Genomic DNA, 21,021 nt, shown 5'->3' with positions numbered 1-21,021 from the left:
GTTATTTGGGCGAAGAATTGGAAAACCGTCATTAAAGTAAAAATATTTATTGTAGTTTGATAATGTTAGTGGCACTTCAAATATCTTGAACACTATCTGCACATTAATTTTGTTTTAAAAAAAACGTAAATTTTAGTTAAAAACTAATCTCTCTTGCTGGTAAGAGCTGTCCAGTACAAACTCCAAATCCCACATTATAACCTTCACCCTCGCAAAACGCCTTCATGGTTACAGTGTCGCCATCTTGAAGGAATTTTCTTTGAGTACCATCGTGAAGCTTGATGGGTTTGGTGCCCTTCCACGACAGCTCTAGTAACGATCCAAACGAATCGGAGGTCTAAAACCATTTTTTTTTTTGTATAATTTTACACTGTAAATTCAAAACAGTGCACTTACTTCTCCACTTATCGTGCCACTAGCCATTAAATCTCCCGGGTTAACATTACATCCGGTGACAGTATGGTGGGCCAATTGTTGCTTTACTGTCCAATAAAGATGTTTGAAGTTCGATCGACACACGGTTGTGGAAACGTTCGAATCCTTTGCTGAAAAAACAAACATTAACCATTAGTTTGAAGTTATATTAAGTTGAAGACTTACGCGTTATGTCCACTTCCAAACTGATATCAAAGTTAAACTTATCGTTATGCTTTAAATACGGAAACGGCTCCGGTTCCTGTGGGTAATTGTCGACGATAAATGGCTCCAGTGCCAACGTGGTGACCACCCAAGGAGATAAAGACGTGCCCAAATTTTTTGCGGTGAAAGGCCCTAAAGGCACGTATTCCCATTTTTGAATATCCCTAGCTAAAATGAGAAATAACGTTCATTTGAGTTTCTTAAAAAAAATATATATCCATACCGCTCCAATCATTCATAATAACAAAACCGAAAATGTGTTCGTGCGCTTTCTGGACACTGATAGGTTCGCCCAACTTGTTCGATCCACCGACAAAAAATGCCATTTCCAGTTCAAAGTCCATTAGTTTACATGGGCCGAAAACGGGAGCAGCACCTAAGTATTTTTGTTTAAATATGAAAATGGTTTGTTCGAACATTCGGTCATAGAGAAAGTAAAATAAGAAGAGGAGTTAATAACATGTACCGGGTTGTCTTTTATATTTAGACAAAGCCTAGCTCGGTTATTATACAAGGTGGAAAAAAAAGTTTTATATAAAAGTTGTAGGGTTTACCTTAAATCGCCAGGAAATGTTATAAAATATAATACAGGGGTATCGCAAAGTTAATAAAAAATACACAGTTCATTTTTTTTAAATGGAACCCCTTGTATATTTTTACATTACATAAAAGACATTTTTTTTCTGATTTCAAAAATATATAATATGTTAATATTTGGTTTAGCCGTTTTCCCAATATTTATCTTAAAATTAAAAAATAAAACAACTGTTTACCCGAATCCCCGTTGCTATGGTGTTTATCGGTAACAATAAAATAAATAATGTTATTTGTTGGGCTGTCACTGTCAATGTTTCTGCTATTTCTTTTGAATATGGGTTATACCGAAGAAGAAAAGTTTGAAATTATGAGGTTGTTTTACAAAAACAACAATAATGTTGCTCGAGCGCAAGCTGAATATCACCGTATTCATCCCGAAATGAGAGTTCCTGCTAGGTCCACTTTTTATTACACTGAAAGGAGTATGAGAAACCACAAAAATCTACAAAGAAAAAAACGAACAGTTTTAGCTAACGCGGATGAAGAACTACAAATTTTATTATATTTTCAAGGTAAAAAGTTATTTTATATTTAAGAGCCTTATAAGAATTATAATTTATGCTTTGATTTTTGTAGAAAAACCATATTTATCAACCGTAGATGCTAGTAGACACTTTCAATGCTCTAGATCTAAGATTCAAAGAGTTCTTCAGAAATATGGATATCATCCTTACAAATTGATGCCAGTACAAAAATTAACAAATAATCATGAAATAAGAAGGCTAACATACTGTAATCAGATGTTAGATATAAAAAACGTAGATAACGATATCTTTAATAAAATCTTGTGGACGGATGAAGCTGTATTTACAACAGCAGGGATGTATAATAGAAAAAATACTCACATGTGGGCACCAGCAAATCCTCACGCATACGTCGAAATAAAAAAAAAGGGCAGAATGCATGGGCGGAGTTAGGAGGGGGCTTGGGGAGGCTTAGCCCCCTTTAAAATGAAATTAGCCCCCCCAAAAAAATTGTTCAAAACGTAAAAAAACAGAAAGTATAAGACTTAAAGAATATGTGGTTGAAGCTTCCACTTCCGCAGTACACGAAGAAACGTTCTTAAATTCACCTTTGATAAAAAATGAGGCACAAAAGGTTTGGCTAATTTCAATTTATTATAGGTCTCTCGACAATATAATAAATCATCTAAAAATAAGATTTTTTTCCGAAAGTCAGAAATTAGCTAAATCTGTCTTCATTTTTTTGCAGATGGATTTTGATGGTAGTTTGGAATTCATTAAATTGTATGGAGGTACCTTTTTAATCGATAAGGAGCTATTAAAAGCTGAAATGACTAAATAAAATAAGGAATTGCATAAATAAAAGCCAGAGCCACAACATTACCATTTCTGATATTAAAGATGTATTAAGAAAAGAGACTTTTCCAAATGCATATACCCTTATGCAAATAGCATTAGTTTTGCCAATTTCTTCAGCGTTCTGCGAACGCTCTTTCTCAACAATGAGAAAAATTAAAAATTGGTTTAGGTCAACGATGGGTCAGGATCGATTTACTTCATTAGCACTAACCACTCTTAGTATTGAAAGTGGTCTAACAAGTCATTGTCGCCAGATGAAATTTTAAAAGAGTTTTTAAAAAAAGGAAATCGAAAACTTTTATTAGAGATTGTAGTTATAAGATATTTTTATTGGATTTCATTTTATTTAAGGACATTTTAAATAAATTTTGCTTTTACTATTTTTGAAGAATTATTGCGTTTTATTAAAATATTGGTTTTAAAGGTGGCAGACAATGGAGAAGTAATATCTAATTGTCGGATTTGCAATGTCTTAATTAATTTAAACAAAGTTTCAACCGTTACCAAGTGTAAACTGCTAGTTTACACTTAATATAACATTTTAATATAATAATGGTTGGAGATACTTACCAACCGAAACGTCGTGTTTAACTTTGTCTAAATTAATTAAGTCCGACAATTAGATATTAAAATGATATTATTTTGAACTTTGAAATTTTTCTTGAAAGTTAAATTTTTTTTTTAAAACTACCTAGCGACTTTTGACTTTTGGTGTGTATGCAATATACTCCAATACATATACAGGATGGTGCATACATTATGGATATTGCAATAAAATTCAGAAACGTGTTCCTTGGATGAAACCTAATATGAAAATAAAAGTAAAACACATTCATGATATTATATGTATATAGTACAGCAAATTAGAATAGAAGCTGTTTAAGACTATTCTTTTTTTTTTTTAATAATTTTAACGGCTTATAAGTGAAAATGAAGGTGCCCACCAAAAAATTTGTTACCTCCGGCGGACTTTTCTTTGATGGCCACCCTCTCACCTCTTCGTGTAACTCTGCCCCTGGATGGGGGCTTTAGCCCCCCCATTTTTGAGGCTCTAACTTCGCCCATGGCAGAATGTCATTAAATGTGTGGTGTGGTATCCTTAGAAACCAAATAATTGGACCCATTATATTTCAAGGATCTTTGACTGGAAATAGGTATTTGCGGTTTCTAGAAAATGAGATTGAAGCTTTATTAGAAGAAATACCTTTAAGAGAATATACCAATATTATATGGCATCAAGATGGCGCCCCGCCTCATAACTTTAGGCCAGTAAGGATTTTTTTAAATAATCGTTTTATTCAGTGGTTTGGAACCCATGGTACCATTAACTGGCCACCAAACAGCCCTGATTTGACTCCTCTAGATAGTTTTTTATGGGGGTATCTTAAAAATGAAGTTTATAAGGAAAGAAGTGAAAATTTGGAGGAATTAAGGGAAAAAAAGGATAAACTCCTTAAATGAAGAACACCCTGAAGATATTTCAAATGCTCTGTTAAAACTGGACAAAGATTATAGAAACTGCGTTGAAAATAATGGCGGCCATATACAACATTTGTAAATATTTAAAGAAACAAGGCTCAAAGGTTTTTTTTTTTTCAAAAAACCAAATTTTTTTAAAAATGATGAATTAAATATTAACATTTTATATATTTTTGAAATCAGAAAAAAAATGTCTTTTATGTAATGTAAAAATATACAAGGGGTTCCATTTAAAAAAAATGAACTATGTATTTTTTATTAACTTTGCGATACCCCTGTATTATATTTTATAACATTTCCTGGCGATTTAAGGTAAACCCTACAACTTTTATATAAAACTTTTTTTTCCACCTTATATAATAACCGAGCTAGGCTTTGTCTAAATATAAAAGACAACCCTGTACACCAGATGGCATCACGTTTACGACGCGACTACAGCGTACCCTTTGCAACTATTTGAAATATGAATTTGAATATGAAAAAACGATATATGAAAAATAAATAAAAATATAAGATATATAAAAACGATATCGATGAATAATCGATATTGCAGGTAGTTACAATACCGACTCAATCATGTCAATAAAGACGCGGGATATTCGAATTCAGTATAAGGCAGGAGATTTGATTTAAGGCGTGCAGGTATTAAACATTTATGACCAATATATCTCGCAAATTATTAGAGATAAGAAAAAAGTTATATTTGGAGAAAACATGTGCACATTAGAGGAAAACGAGTTTTCAACTCTTTCTAAGCGCAACAATAAGAAATACAATTTCTCTCATCTTTATTTATGCTTTATTTTCATATTTCTTACAGTTTTATGATCTGACATTTTGTCCTACAAGAATGTGAATACAGGGTGTCCCAGAAAATGTGGGAAATCTCTGGGATTCAGGTAGAAAATAAAAAAATAATATGGAAAAAATTTCCAATAGGCCCTCTCTACGAAGATACGGCTCTTTAAAGACACCGCTGGAAATCCATTTTTCTTGAATAACTTTCGAAGTACTTGGTCTAATTTAATAAAAATTTTACGTGATCAACCTCTTAAAACGAAGCCCTTAAAACACATTTCACCTTGTTTATTTCACCAGGCGCGGACTTGGTTGTACATTATAATGGTTACATTTCTAACACCCTGTATGATAGACTCTGAAATAATAAATATTGAATTTATTTATTAACTATATAGCTTGAACCTTAAACTAAAGAAAAGGCACTCTTGTTCATTATCGAAAAAAAAAACAAGGAAAAATAGGCTCTAAAGTAAGGTGACTGCTAGCAAAGAGCCGACAGGAGATCAAAGACTTGGTGGGACTAATTCCTAACTATATTATGTTATGCATAACTGCCTAAACAGGCATCTATAATACCTTTTTGGTATTAAAGAAAGTCCGCTCTGAATTGCGGTACAGGGGAGGTAACTTCATATCACATATTAGGAATTCGCGATAAGTGGAGTTGCCTGAGAAGAAAGTTTTTTGGAGCAACGACAACGGGAAGATCTTTGTACTGGGACAGCATACAAGCCTTTATTAAGACGAGCCAACTCAGTGAAGAACGTACATTGGGAGTGAAGGTGTAGGAGTGGGTCATTCTGGGGTCGACCAAAAGGGACTTTTCCGAGCTCTTGCTCCTCAACCCTTACTACTACTACTCGCATCAGGGTATAGCATGATGTCAACGCAATATTTATTTAGAGTGGGAAAAAACACTATTTCAACGATAATAGCTGAAATATGTAAAGCTATTTTTAATCTAAATAAAGGATTTGGTAGTTATAAAACCTACTCCTAAAAACTAAAAACAAATTGATGGGAGATTAGAAAAGAAGAACTAGTCTTCTCTTTCAAGGAATTAAAGATTCCTTCCCAAGGCATCTGATGCCACTGGAATGACTGGACTGGTCTTCGAAGTACCCTCAATCCTCTTCCAGGCAATTCAAAAAGAGCTGAACTAGTCAAAGACTTCTTATCTTAAGACTTTTAGAGATGTATCTGAGGCAGTTGAAATTCTTTATTCTTATTCTTATAATACAATTGCATATACGAAATAAGCATTTAAGTAACTTAATATTTGTGCATGCTTATGTTCGAATTACAATATCAGAAAAACCAAATTATACTCTTACAAAAAATGCTTGGATTCCAACTCTCTCCTTAACAATCAAAATAAACTTATTAACAGAATAATATACATATTTTACACAAAAATAAACTAGTAAGAAATATAACAGAATACATGTTTTAAATCAATTCAATATCAATAATCAAAAACAAAATTGAACCTAAATGAAAATAACGTAATTTCAGATAAATCTGTTACATTTAAAAATATACACTATTTACATTAAAACCACGAAAAGAAAAGATCAAACATAATACGCTGTTGAACCAGTAAATTCAATTAATCATTGGTCTAAATTTGTTAAAATTAATATATATGTAGTTTTTTATTTCTCTACTGAATATTCTATGGTTTTTTATATTTTTAATATCAGGAGGAAGTAAGTTATAAAATTTTGGCCCTAAATAATCTATAAAATGAAGGTTTATTTGCTTATGATTTTGTGGTAAATTCAAATTGTTGTACATATTACTTCTGGTACATTGGGAATGCGTGATTTGTCTCTTTGCTATATCAGTTTTATGCACAAAAGAGCATACGTTTTGTACATACAGATGACTTATATCACTAATATTTTCATTATAAAGTAACTCGGTAGAGCAGAGCTTATTTTTCCTATGAATGACCCTAAGAATGTCGTTTTGTACTACTTTTAAAGGTTGAAGAATAGTTTTATAAGTACCGCCCCATGCAATTATGCAATACGAGAGGAGAGACTCAGCTAATGATTTATAAACAAGCAAACATAATTTATTGCCCATTATTTCCCGAAGAACATAAAATTTATGTATTAAAGTTCTGACTTTATCACAGAGATAACCAATATGTTGATTCCATTTTAAGTGTTGGTCAATGATAATGCCAAGATATTTAGTTTTATAAGTTTCAGTGATTACTTCGTTAGTTTTATGGTTGACAGTTATATAGTTAAATGGTGGTCTATTTTTATTACATATAAAAAAAGCTATATAATTTGTCTTGGGTACATAACCAATCCCTGACCTGCCCAAAACCCACACACAAAGTCTTTTTCGCTTCATTCCATGTGTTGCCCTTGAAAATTAATGTCATGTCACCGGCGAAACTTAGTATATGTCCTGGTATTTTTAATTTCAGCAGTTCGTTTATATAGGCCACAAAGAGGATGGAAATACCTATACTAGTCTTCTAAAGTATTCTCAATTCACTACCAAGGAATTGATTATTTTAGTCATCTAAGGTAACTAGAACGTTTGGTCTTCTAAATACTCCTAATCCTCTTCAGGTACTATTTTAAGAGGAATTTGTACAGTTCAAATTCCTAGAAAATAACATTTCAAAAACAGCGATGGTAAAAATGTTGTAATGCAATTAAGAAATTAACAAATATGCGGTTATTTCTAGATTAGATACTTTAGGCAGTTTCGGCTAAAAGTTCTACAAATCCGAACATTGAACGGAATGGAAGTGCACCGAAGAATTTCACACCTGGGGATTTAACTTAACTTAGGTGACAACTGACAAGAGATTCCGATAATTTTCTGTCAATAAATATAAATCAATATAATTTTGTTCTGTGATAATTGTAAGAAATCATGAATAAATATACCTGGGTGCCAATTCAATGAAAAGTAAATGACTACTATTAGAAATATGAAGTTTTACAGAGAAATTATCCAATCATGATGGCCCTAGGTGCTTAACAGATTAAAGTAAAAAGAACATGTAGGACCAAAATAATAAGACTCTTCTACAATCAAATGCCTTGCTTACCTTCTACAGGTAGAGTTTGGCCATAGGGCCTGTGTATCGGGGTTCCTGAAATAACCACCGAGCTGGCCCTACCATGATAACCCACTGGCAGATGTCTCCTGAAACACAAATTTAAAATTGTTGTTTGTTTTCTTTTTGCAAACAATTAGTACAATACCAGTTTGGCAATAGGGCATTGTTTTTATCACGAAACATGATTCCTACATTAGTGGCATGATGTATGGATGAATAGAAGTCGGTGTAGTCCCCTATATGGGCAGGCAGGTGCATTTTGGCTTCACTTTGTAGTATAAATGCTCTAAAAAAAAAAACAAGTTAGTTTTTTGTAAGACATTTTGTTTTTGGTACCTTTCTCTTAGTTCTGTGTTGTCCCTTAAAGTGGCTACATCTTCAGAGAGTAACTCTTGCAGCCTGTTACGAGCCTCTTTCCATTCAGATAAGCCGAGGGACATAAAACTGTTTAGGGTAGTCTATAATTCAGTCAAAGTCATTTTATTTAATAATTATATAGTAAATTTAATATTACCTGTTTAAAAACATGATGTTTGTCTTTTAATAGTGGCCCATTGAATAAGTGAGCAACTTCATATAGGTTTAGAATGTACTCTCCAATGGCTACTCCTATCTTAGGTGTTCCCTATAAGATTAGGTTTAGTAATGTAAAGTTTATTCATGCTTACAATTGTCAATAAAATGATACAGTCTAAAATCTTATTAACAAAAGCATCTTGACAAGTATAAAATACACATACAAGTAAAAAGTGGGTTTAAAAGAAATTATATTCTTGGGAGACTTTAATACTTTTAAAATTATATTATATCATAATAATAGGTACATAAGCAAGTTCTTTTGGCAGTTTATTGAAAGAGCTTGAGGCATAATATGAGATATGGGATTTATTGAGTTGCCGGAATTAAATCTCTAAAATTGGTATGTGTTATATATATGTACAATCATGCTCTGAAGCTAAATGCTGATAAAACCGGGCTAGTGACATTCTCCAAAACTTTACCTCAAAATTCCCTACTTGTAAAGTTTGAAAAAAAGTCTCTTCAAGAGGTAGCTTCCTTAAAATTCCTTGGTATACAAATTGACTCCTGTCTCACATGGGTCCCACACATAGACACTCTTGGCAAAAAACTAAATAGTTTCTGCGCGTTAATAAGGCGTCTACAAGAAGAGCTTTCCCTAAATTGTCTGAAGCAAATTTACTATGCATCGGTCCAATCTCTAATCACTTATAGTGTGATGTTTTGGGGATCTTCAACTGACGCCGTGTCAGTCTTTATAGCACAAAAACGGATCATAAGATGCATGCTCAGACTCACACCACAAACGTCTTGTAGGACTTATTTTACTAAGCTTGGTCTACTCACTGTTCCAGCTCTGTACATTCTTATGTTAGCTATTTTTGCAAAGAAACACCTGCATCTTTTTCAAACTAATGAAGATCATTATGCTGAGGGTATGTCTATTGTGACAAGGGGGAGAGCTGAACTGAGTGTCCCAACTCATCACTCTGCCTTTTTTCAAAGATCTCCTGCCTTTGCTGCTATTAAAACATATAATAGATTACCTCTCGCCCTAAGGCAAGAGAAAAATATCATGAAGTTTAGGAAAGACACTGCAAGGTATCTGTTGGGCAAGTGTATCTATAGTTTCGATTTACAATTTTAAATGTGTATTATGATTAATATTAAGGGTTTGTTTATTAATTTATTTATTTTCATAATGTATCATACTTGAGATATATGTGGTAAGGTAATGCACCCAATATTATGTCCAACATTATCTTTTCATTCTTACTATTTTTATTAGCAGTATGTCCTGTGTAGATGTTATCAAATTTTAATTTTGTTCGTTTTGTGACGTTGCTATTGTCTATTTAAATTAGATCTTGAAAGCAATAAAGAAATTATTATTATTATTATTATTATTGTTATGATTATGAACTTCTGACCTTTAATTATATTTATTTAGATAATTTTTTGCATATATTAGACATTCAAAGATATAACATGACAACAGTGTAAGGAGATTGAGATTTTTAAAAGAATCTCTGATGTCATTCCTGAAACTCACAACCCTCAGAGCCCTTCTTTGCAATTTAAAAAACCTTCTACACTGGATTAAAGGATGGTAAACTATTGACAAAAAAACATTAAGTTTTTGTGGAGATAAATATGCTTTGCCAATCTACTTGCAACAGTTCTCATGCTTATCAAAGATCAGATTAGGATGCAAGATCTGAACCCTCCACATTGCATCTGTTTCTGTTTTCCAAGAAATAGTCATTCTTTTCTCAAATTTAAAATTTGAGACCTGTGATTTGTTTGTTTTATTACTATTTAATGTTTCTGTTTTGTTGATGTTCAGGCTAAGTTTATTTGCACTAAACCATTGTATTTTTTTATGTTATTGTTTATTTGCTTATAAATTGAACAGCTTCAGCTCTAACTCCTGCAAAATTTTATACAGTTAACCGACCTATCTATATCATTGACATAAATATTAAATAGGAGTGATGCTAAAATGCAGCCCTGCGGCACTTCATGATATAAAAAATAAAAATAAAAATAAAATAAACTTTATTGTATGACATAAAATAAGAATACCATACAAAGGTGGAAAGTACCGCTACGCGTATTTTAATAACCACCGTGCTTAAATATCTAAACCTAAAACTAAGACTGCTAATATTCCTACCTATTTATTCATACATACATATATATTCAGTAAAATAATTATGTTTCACAATAAATTATTTAATATATTGCTCTCCCTTATATAGTCCTTAGCTTTATGCTTAAAAGTAGTGTGACTTACTTCCTTAAAACTCACAGGCAAGATATTATAAGTATAGATCCCTGTGTAGGCAAAACAAGATTTAAAAAATTTAATGCGATGCTGAGGAATAGAAAAAATATTTTTATGGCGAATATCTACTGAATGGGCATCTCCACGGCCCATCAAAAACTCCTACAATTAAGCAGGCTCTTTGAGATTTTTTACTTTATATACTAGACTGCTAAGATTTGCAAATCTTCTCTCTGCCATATTTAAAGTATACATTTCTGAAATATGCTGACTAACATGATCCCTGCGTGAAAGATCTTTAGTAAACTGCACACATGAATTTTGTATTTTTTGAATTTTATATTTGTTAATTTCAGTTAGGAATGGACCGTATACAATATTAAGGTAGGCAGGTATACTAAGTACTAGGCTTTCAGTAAAAATTTTTTATTACTAATTAGGTGTAAGACATTTTTGAATTCATACAGAATTTGGAGTTTGTGATATGATTTTTGACAAACATGAGCATCAAATTGCAACCTGCAATCCATGTGCAAACCAAGGTTTTTTACTTGATTAGTCCAATTAATTTCAAAATCGTTAATTTTAAGTTTTACAGCTGTGGCAGTTTCTAAGTTTATCTCATTTTTAGAAAACAATATAGCCTGTGTTTTTTTAGAATTAATAAATAAGGAGTTTTGACTAGCCCAAAGAGAGTTATGCTCCAAGTCATCATTAATGAAGGTTAAAGCAGTGGACAACTCATTAGCCGGGGTTGAACTATAGATTTGTAAATCGTCTGCATACATATGGTATTTACAGTGTTTGATGTGTTGAATCAAATCTGATGTAAAAAGTGTAAATAAAAGTGGCCCCAGGATAGAGCCCTGAGGCACACCCCTGCCCACAACCCTCCAGCTTGAGATGCTCACTGCTCCCTCAGCATCTGTAATTCTTACTGCCTGTTCCCTATTTCCCAGATAGCTGCCAAACCATCCATTAGCCTTTAGGTTATAATGATTTAATTTAGCTACTAAAAGATCAGTGTTTAAAGTATCAAAAGCTTTGGTCATGTCAATGAGCACTGTTGGGCAACAGTGACCATTATCAAAGGACCTTGCGATATCACTAGTTATTTTCAACAAGGCCGTGGCACAACTGTGGTTAGCCCTAAATCCCGACTGATATTTAGGTATTATACATTTAGGAAGAAGATAATCTAGTATTGGGTTTTTACAATTTTTTCCATAAGTATACTAATAATAAGGCAGTATACAAATTGGCCGTAATTCACCTACAGAAGTTGGGCTGGATACTTTAGGAACAGGCATTATGAGAGCCTTTTTCCAGATATCAGGAACAACGCCAGCCATGAAAGACGAGTTTATAATATTAACAAGAGGGCCTAGACACGTCGAGATACAAGATTTTAACATGCGTATAGAAACTCCGTCTATCCCAACCGCACCGCTCCCAACACTGTTTAAGGCCCTAAGCACCTCAAGTTCTGTTACAAGTCTAAATGTAAATGGATCAGAATTTATAGATGAGCTGAGAAAATCATTTAAAAGAACAGGATCAACCTGTGCAGCAGGTGTACTATCTATAAAATAATTATTTATTATATTTGGTTCTTTAATGCTACTTGGAATGGTAGTAAATTCATTATTAATAATTCTCCAATTAGCAACTTTTTTCCAAAAATCTGTACTAGAACCTTTACATTTATTTATTTCATTGGAAAAATATGCCTTCTTTTCTAATTTTATAGCCTTATTGACATAATTTTTTAGATCAATATAATAAATTCTACTAGAAGCAGTTTTTACTGAGATATATTTTTTAAAGGCTTTATGTTTCATTTCAATAATTTTTTTTAGATTATGGGTTAGCCATGGTGGACTGGTACTTCCAGATTTTCTCAGCTTTAATGGACAAAACATATCAAACAAATCTAACAGTTTAGAATTAAGTATTTCTACTTTAGTATTAACATCGTCAGTCTTATATAACTCACGCCAATCTAGATGCTCTAAATAATATTTAAATTCTTCAGAGTTAGTCAGTGTAAAATCTCTTTTATATATCATAGTCTTAATCGGCTTCAGTTTATCACATTTTATAGTACAGAATACAGCCTTATGATCTGTCTGTATTGGATCACAAGGTATCACACCATGATCCTTGACTAGGTTAATATTATTTACAAAGATGAGGTCGATTAGAGATTCAATATTTAGTGTTATTCTAGTAGGCTTATCAAAAATTTGAGTCAAATTAAAAGTCGTAAAAATATTATATAAAAATTTACATTCTACAGTGGTGCTATTTAAAATATTAATATTAAAATCTCCTGTACATATGAAGACGTCACAGGTACAAATCACTTCTGGAATTAAGTCATGCAAGTATTTTAATTCAGAGTATGCCACTGCTGGTGGCCTATTTGGCATCCTTCAGGTAAAATTCCAGACAAACAAGTTTTTTGCATTCTCCCTACAAGGCAGGTTTCGAGAAGTGACAGACTATAATAGTATTTGAGGTTGCTAAGAAGGATGTGATATGCACTCAAGGGCCTTTGAAAGGTGACAACCTATTACTTCAATGTGGAATCCCATTTTAAAGCCCTCAACCACATACTCCATAAAGTCGAACATTGACTTTGTAGTAGTTTTATTCCAAATCCAAATTGAAAGCTATTAAAGATTTTATTTTGTTCAAAGTATGTATATATATAAAGTTGCTTTTTTAGCAGTAGTTCAATCACTTTTAATAAGGTTGGAATTAAGGATATTGGATGGTAGTTATTTAAATCATTTCTACTTCCCTTTTTAAAAATTGATATCAACTTTTGATTTTTTTTTGCTTTAAATTACTCTTAATTTTATGTATGTGATCTCTTTAAAAGAAAAATTTCCTTTGAGACAGACTTGGCAAGTCACCTTATCTATACCCGCGAAAAAATTGTTAAACAGATACAGTGAAACCCATTGGATCCTCGCCTTTCACGACTTTCCTTTGTTGTTTTACAATTTGCCCTTATTCTGTTATTGGTTTCCTGTATATTTTAATGAAGACCTTAAAACAATGAAGGACCACTTCCAGTTTTTGGAAGAGCAATACTGAAACTGAACAAGAACTTAAAAATTACAGAAAACTTTATAAATAAGCTATAAAAAAAGCTAAAACAAGATCAAGTAATAACCTTATCTTCTCCTCTTAAAGTCCTCCTATGCCGTAAATTAAAACAGCGACTTAAAATATAAGCGACTAAAAATTTATTAGATCATCAAAATATCTTAATTGCACCAAATGACTTTAAAATAATTTTTTCTCTAGTATAGCTCAGAGTACAGTGTGCAGGTTGAGATATCCCAATCTCAAATAATAATCCATCTGATTTTCTCATACCAAGAGCATAACTTCCATTTTCTTTTTCTGAGAAACTTTTTAATGAAGTAAGGATAGTAATGAAATCAAGCCGTTATATATATATGGATTAAAAACTAAACTAATAAAGACTATTTAAAACTGCTTAATAATTCTATTGACTAAGCTAATAATTCTTTGTTTTAAACAGAATACTTTTCCTGAAGTTCTTTAACTGGGCCATTGTGGTATTGATTTTGAAAAAGTCACCCTTTTTACCACAAGATTATCACTTTTGCCTATAATATCTAAAATAGAGAGGTGCATGGTCATTACAATTGTTGAACTCTTTGAAACAAATAGTCTTTTTTCCCAGTGTCAGTTTGAGTTTTGCGATCATAGGAATACTATCGAGGTCAGCCTATACAACTTATGTCAGATATAATAGAAGATATAGAATTTCATAAATTTCAGTACAATTATTCAGTCATGCTGTGTTATCTGAGCAAGGCTTTCGACTGTGTCGATCATGGTCAATTAGAACAGCGTAAAACTAAGTATAAAGGTAGCAGCAAAGAAGGTTTTGGAGTCTCACCAGGATTCAAGTCATGGGTCTATCCTTATTCATATAATCATATGTTATGTATCATATTTTTGTTAAAGGATATAAACTGTATGTAAAAGCATGAATAAATTATTGAGTATTGAAAAGACCTTCCTTGATCAATTACTACTAATACATTATTCTTTGAAAGGAAATGGTGTATGCTCCGGAATATAATGAATTCGTTAAACATGTTTTTGGTTGTAACTGTCATGCATATTTATTTAATAAAATAGGTACTTACATCGTTAGCCGTAGAAAACACTCCATAAGGTAAATTTTCAATAGGAAAATCACAATATTTGGAATATTTAATAAAACTTCGCATTTTCCTTGATTAAAATACACTTTAACCGGTTGTTAGTTGTTTACAAACTGAACAATCTAACAACGCGCGGTCGCAGCAGTATGCTTGCTTGATATCAGGAATTTCGAAATGTTGTTTTACTCGTTTGAAACCGATTTAAATATTTGATTATGTTATTTTTCATGAATAATAAGGTGTTATTGTATTTAATTTAAATAATTTACTGATTATCAAGTAAAATGCGGATCTTAATATGTTAGCATTAAAAGATATGTGTATGCTGTTTATTTGATTCTAGAGGGAAGTAGACAAAAGCACTTTTTAGTTCCTAATTTTTTATATTTATTGTTTTGTGAATAGAAATTTAGACTTGGAATTTGAAGAAAACTTACTTGAAAATAATTTAAAATCTTTAGTTTTACTGATTCCAATTTCTGAATAAGTAGAGCTAACGATTTAGAAATTAGTACTCAAGTTGTTTTCTATAGACTATTTCACGTCATTTTTTAATCCGGCATTCGCTGACTATACTGTTTTTCATCAAGTTTCTCTGATCCTGCAGCAGCACTAACTAAACTAAATTTTCCATAAAATATAATAGTACAAAAAAGACGCCAAAATTATATCATATTTTTGGAGATGTTAAACAACTGATTGGAACCTCTCTGATGAGGTCGATACTGAGTTTTCTAGGTTTACTAAGTCATTATCTAGCTTTACTTTTGAAGCCTTTGAAAAATTTATCAAAGAACTCTAAGAAAGGCCGAGGATATTTATTATAATAACCCAGATAGCACCCTTTAAGTCATTGGATATTCAATAGATGTCCCCTTTTGGAGTGACCAGCTATAGGATAGCTGCTAGTCGGAGATATCCAATAAATATTCAATGGAGAGTCAAACGACACACTTTTAGACATCCATTATTGGTCGTATAATGTACACTTAAGGCGCTCAATTCCAAAACTCTTTAGATCCGTGCTAGGCAATTTTACAGGAGACGAGAAAAACTTCGGATTTCTTGTAAGAACAAATTTTTGTGGTTTAAAATGAAAATACACATTTATGACAACTGTTTATTTAAATATTTGTTACTAAGTAGTAAATTTTTGTTTAAAAGAAGTAGTTATAGATAAAAATAATAGGGATATAACAAGTTTTGCTACCCATGGAACTAAAAAGTTTTGTTTCAGTATCTGTAGGATTCAGGGAGTTTTAAATAAGTAAAAGTTTATAATTTAAAAACAAATATTTTCTTTTAAATAAAACTTAAAAATTAAATTCTTAGTCCATCGTCTTCTTCCATGGGTTCCATTCCTTCTTCTTCTTCTTCAACTTCTGTATTATGAAGTGATTCAATGGCGTTGTCAATTACTTTTTTATAAAATGTCCAATCGACCTCTTCAATGTTTCTCCACTCTAAACCAAAATATTTTTTTAATAAAGCATCCACATCCTTAAGCTTGGCTGGTTTTACTGCACATTCCTTATGAAGAGCCTCCAAAACTAACGTAGCCAATGTTTTTCCTTTTTTCAAAACGGACTTGTATATCTCGAAATCGCTTTTGTAATTTACTTCCCCCTTTACCAACACTGCTTGAGTTCCTTTTGAGTTCCATTTCTTTAAAATTGAAATTCTTTTACATGGAGCAAACTTAAAATGCTACTGCCCAGGTGGCTTAATAACCGATTCTATAGCTTTTTTCCAGTTAAAAATTTGACAATCTTTTTCGATATCAAGTACAGTTAAAAAAATTGGAAAAAAAATTCCTATATTCATCAGGATGAACTATAACTTCCTTTTTTTAACTCTTTTTTCAATTCGTCCGAAAACACGATCCGCATACCCATCATTGTTACGTTCTTGTTCTGGCCAGGACACCCATCGCAAAAAAGTTTGATTGAGGTAACATCAGTCGAGTCTACCATAGAAAGTTTATGATTAACTAGTGAAGATATTTCATTTGAGCCCTTAGCGCACACATTCTCGGTCCAAGTGTATGAAGTGATACTTTCCTTAGTCTGTTTGTCATTGGAATTTCCTTCACATACTGTGAAATTGTATAGATAGATCTGCCTGGAATAGTAAGCTGATTGATCTGGGACTCGGGGCAACACCATATTTTTTTGACAGTCGAAGGATAATTTTAAAGTATTTTCCTCAGGTTTTTTAAGTGCTTCATAAAATGCCTTTGCTTTTAGATTATGAACACGTAGCATGCATATTAGCTTTGCCTTATTATCCCTGCTGGTTTCGGCAGTTATTAAGCTTTTCTTAGTCTTATACATTCCGAGCAAGCATCGGTGGCAGGACTCTTGAAGCTAATATTAAAATCCCTTGTAAATACTTCCCGGAAATAGTCATATTTTACAGCCAATCTGCTGTTTTCATCACAGTATATTTTCCACAACTGCCTTATGGATAGATCACTTGGCATATACTGTCGTTGAGATTTATTCCTAGTGTAGTGAGACTGAACACATTTTAACTTTAAAATAAATGCTTTTACATTTTCTCTTCTTTCGGCATATTTTGTACTTATCCTATCCCTTCCTCTATTTTCTTTGGGTGGTATAGTGTCAATCAAATAATTTTTAGCTATATTTTGCACCCATGGGCGGAGTTAGGGGGGGGCTTGGGGGGCTTAGCCCCCTTTAAAATGAAATTAGCCCCCCCAAAAAAATTGTTCAAAACGTAAAAAAACAGAAAGTATAAGACTTAAAGAATATGTGGTTGAAGCTTCCACTTCCGCAGTACACGAAGAAACGTTCTTAAATTCACCTTTGATAAAAAATGAGGCACAAAAGGTTTGGCTAATTTCAATTTATTATAGGTCTCTCGACAATATAATAAATTATCTAAAAATAAGATTTTTTTCCGAAAGTCAGAAATTAGCTAAATCTGTCTTCAATTTTTTGCAGATGGATTTTGATGGTAGTTTGGAATTCATTAAATTGTATGGAGGTACCTTTTTAATCGATAAGGAGCTATTAAAAGCTGAAATGACTAAATAAAATAAGGAATTGCATAAATAAAAGCCAGAGCCACAACATTACCATTTCTGATATTAAAGATGTATTAAGAAAAGAGACTTTTCCAAATGCATATACCCTTATGCAAATAGCATTAGTTTTGCCAATTTCTTCAGCGTTCTGCGAACGCTCTTTCTCAACAATGAGAAAAATTAAAAATTGGCTTAGGTCAACGATGGGTCAGGATCGATTTAGTTCTTTAGCACTAACCACTCTTAGTATTGAAAGTGGTCTAACAAGTCATTGTCGCCAGATGAAATTTTAAAAGAGTTTTTAAAAAAAGGAAATCGAAAACTTTTATTAGAGATTGTAGTTATAAGATATTTTTATTGGATTTCATTTTATTTAAGGACATTTTAAATAAATTTTGCTTTTACTATTTTTGAAGAATTATTGCGTTTTATTAAAATGATATTGGTTTTAAAGGTGGCAGACAATGGAGAAGTAATATCTAATTGTCGGATTTGCAATGTCTTAATTAATTTAAACAAAGTTAAACACGACGTTTTGGTTGGTAAGTATCTCCAACCGTTACCAAGTGTAAACTGCTAGTTTACACTTAATATAACATTTTAATATAAAAATGGTTGGAGATACTTACCAACCGAAACGTCGTGTTTAACTTTGTCTAAATTAATTAAGTCCGACAATTAGATATTAAAATGATATTATTTTGAACTTTGAAATTTTTCTTGAAAGTTAAAATTTTTTTTTAAAACTACCTATCGACTTTTGACTTTTGGTGTGTATGCAATATACTCCAATACATATACAGGATGGTTCATACATTATGGATATTGCAATAAAATTCAGAAACGTGTTCCTTGGATGAAACCTAATATGAAAATAAAAGTAAAACACATTCATGATATTATATGTATATAGTACAGCAAATTAGAATAGAAGCTGTTTACCTATTCTTTTTTTTTTAAATAATTTTAACGGCTTATAAGTGAAAATGAAGGTGCCCACCAAAAAATTTGTTACCTCCGGCGGACTTTTCTTTGATGGCCACCCCCTCACCTCTTCGTGTAACTCTGCCCCTGGATGGGGGCTTTAGCCCCCCCATTTTTGAGGCTCTAACTTCGCCCATGTTTGCACCCGAAACCTTGAAATGTCCAAAATAGATAAAAAGGATTTACTGCAAATCTGGAAAGTGCAATCTTTAGTTTTAATAAAATATTTTAACGAAACGGAATTATTTCGAGTTCCTTTTATTGGACGGCGCCTTTTTGGAACATTTGGTTCTGTATGTTTAAGAATAAAGTTATCTTGCGCAATTTTCGTAGTATTTTCATAGAATTTTTCATGAAATCATCGAATATCTTGCATAGACAAGTTTTCACAGGCAAAGGTACTTTTTTTATGATAGAGTTTTAGGCTTATACCTAAAAAAAATAATTTAAGTACCTACCTACCTAACTATTAAAAATTTATTTAAAATATTACCTTTGAACTTTATCTTTTGCTTTCTTCCAGTTTGATGTCAGGTGTAGCAAGACAAAATGAGTCTTCCATATCACAATGTGTGTAAGACTCTTTATATTAACAATTTTTTAACAAAAACAGGACAAATTAACTTTCAAGCACTGCACAAACCAAATCAACGTACCTACCTATTTATACCGCAGTCAAAACAAAACTAAACCATAAAAATATTATTTGTGGAACACATGCCTGTAAGATCTCGCGGAACAAAACAGTTTTGATTCCGCGTATTATTACTGTGGTATAAGTGTAAATGGAAGAAAAGAGTTTTGAAAACGTGGCAGATTAATGGATCAAAACACTTTTGAAACATTATTTACATAGGATTAAAAAAGTTTTGCTACCGTTACTACTTTTTCGAAGGCAATTTCTTTGGGATTTTTCAAGTTTTGTGAGTTAAAGAAGACACATAATATGTCATTTTTGAATAAAAATGGATTTAAGCAGTTTTGCAACTGAACGCCTCACTTAGTTGTACCAATTTTGGACACTGCGAATTTCCTTAAAATTTAAAAAAGAAAAACATTTAAATTAGATGAATACAATTTATTCCTTATTACATTTTATCTCTGTCTCTGTCGGTTTCTTATCAGCTCTAAATTGAAATTTAGAAGCAGCTAAAAAAAGATGTAGATAAGATGAGACTTAAACCGTATAAGTCCATTAAGTGAGAAGCTATATGTAGCAAAATATTTTTTCTAAAAGAAGTAGACTTCTTTTAATATCTAAATTATTGTTATTTTTTTCTAGTCTAATTTAAAGATATATTTTAAAAATAATTGACCCTGTTCCACGGCCACTTTTTCATTTTTAAAACACTTTGACATAATTCTTCGAATTTAATTCATATAAAGAAAATTAATTTTAGAAAAATTAATCTTTCTTTTCAATCCTCGAGACACTTCTCATATCTAACCTACTAATAGTACCGCTGGAACCATGTGATACAAATGAAAAAATGATTAAAATATATACACTAAAAATCAAGATATTCACATCTTTCTCATTGGAGTGCCTGGAAGAAATAAAATAATTTATAACTTACTGACAAGTGAATATCTTAAATTCTTGTGGTTAAAATTTTATAATTATTCATATTGAATATAAAATATAAATAAAATATAAATATTGATTTCTGGGTCAATTTTTTTTAAATATTTACAAATAATTAATTAGGCTTTAAAAAAACTGGAATATCAAGAAAAAATATGCTCATATTTCAGAAAATATAATAGCTAGAGATGTTTAAATTGAAACTTAGATTCGTGTAATTAAATTCTTAGATACATGCTAAGGCGTAGAGAATATCCCTAAATTGTAGCTTAGAAGCAGTTGAAAAAAGGTGCAGATGAGACTTATACAATATACCTTACAAGTCCATTAGGTGAGAAGCTGTGTAACAAATTTTTTTTTTTCTTAAAAGAAGAAAGTTTCACAAATCGGTAATTTACAACAAAAATTGGAAGAAAGTAGAGTTTGTCTAAATTATTTATTATGCTTTTTT

The 21,021-nt window shown here is 31.7% G+C and overlaps 2 protein-coding genes across 3 annotated transcripts; one reads left to right on the top strand and one right to left on the bottom strand.

Moving 5' to 3' along the window:
• Nucleotides 1-31: 31 nt before the first annotated feature.
• LOC126739514 (fumarylacetoacetase) lies at nucleotides 32-19,632 on the bottom strand. 2 transcript variants are annotated; one of them, XM_050445254.1, is made up of 9 exons: nucleotides 19,479-19,632; nucleotides 8,447-8,557; nucleotides 8,269-8,390; nucleotides 8,078-8,218; nucleotides 7,921-8,018; nucleotides 863-1,015; nucleotides 601-807; nucleotides 397-545; nucleotides 32-337 (listed from the first exon to the last, which is right to left on the bottom strand). In XM_050445254.1, exons 3-9 carry the CDS (start codon nucleotides 8,370-8,372, stop codon nucleotides 137-139), a joined length of 1,053 nt encoding a protein of 350 aa, XP_050301211.1. In that variant the 5' UTR covers nucleotides 8,373-8,390; nucleotides 8,447-8,557; nucleotides 19,479-19,632; the 3' UTR covers nucleotides 32-136. The 2 variants fall into 2 exon arrangements, with proteins under 2 accessions (XP_050301211.1, XP_050301210.1); XM_050445253.1 differs by lacking the exon at nucleotides 19,479-19,632 and adding an exon at nucleotides 14,935-15,102.
• LOC126739533 (uncharacterized) lies at nucleotides 1,222-2,840 on the top strand. The gene is made up of 2 exons (XM_050445279.1): nucleotides 1,222-1,748; nucleotides 1,813-2,840. Exons 1-2 carry the CDS (start codon nucleotides 1,460-1,462, stop codon nucleotides 2,151-2,153), a joined length of 630 nt encoding a protein of 209 aa, XP_050301236.1. The 5' UTR covers nucleotides 1,222-1,459; the 3' UTR covers nucleotides 2,154-2,840.
• Nucleotides 19,633-21,021: the final 1,389 nt, after the last annotated feature.

This window comes from Anthonomus grandis, chromosome 8, assembly GCF_022605725.1.
Source record: "Anthonomus grandis grandis chromosome 8, icAntGran1.3, whole genome shotgun sequence".
NCBI lineage: Eukaryota > Metazoa > Arthropoda > Insecta > Coleoptera > Curculionidae > Anthonomus > Anthonomus grandis.
Note: the sequence above shows the minus strand (reverse complement) of the source record. Positions and strands in the feature narration are given on the sequence as shown.

What these genes read in the sequence shown, in the direction of transcription:
- LOC126739533 (XM_050445279.1), top strand. Translation starts at nt 1,460, where the DNA reads ATGTTATTTGTTGGGCTGTCACTGTCAATGTTTCTGCTATTTCTTTTG. An exon ending in AATTTTATTATATTTTCAAG is followed by an intron (nt 1,749 to 1,812) that starts GTAAAAAGTTAT and finishes TGATTTTTGTAG; the next exon opens with AAAAACCATATTTATCAACC.
- LOC126739514 (XM_050445253.1), bottom strand. Translation starts at nt 15,018, where the DNA reads ATGCGAAGTTTTATTAAATATTCCAAATATTGTGATTTTCCTATTGAA. An exon ending in AACATCATGTTTTTAAACAG is followed by an intron (nt 8,391 to 8,446) that starts GTAATATTAAAT and finishes ACTGAATTATAG; the next exon opens with ACTACCCTAAACAGTTTTAT. An exon ending in AATGCCCTATTGCCAAACTG is followed by an intron (nt 8,019 to 8,077) that starts GTATTGTACTAA and finishes TTTGTGTTTCAG; the next exon opens with GAGACATCTGCCAGTGGGTT.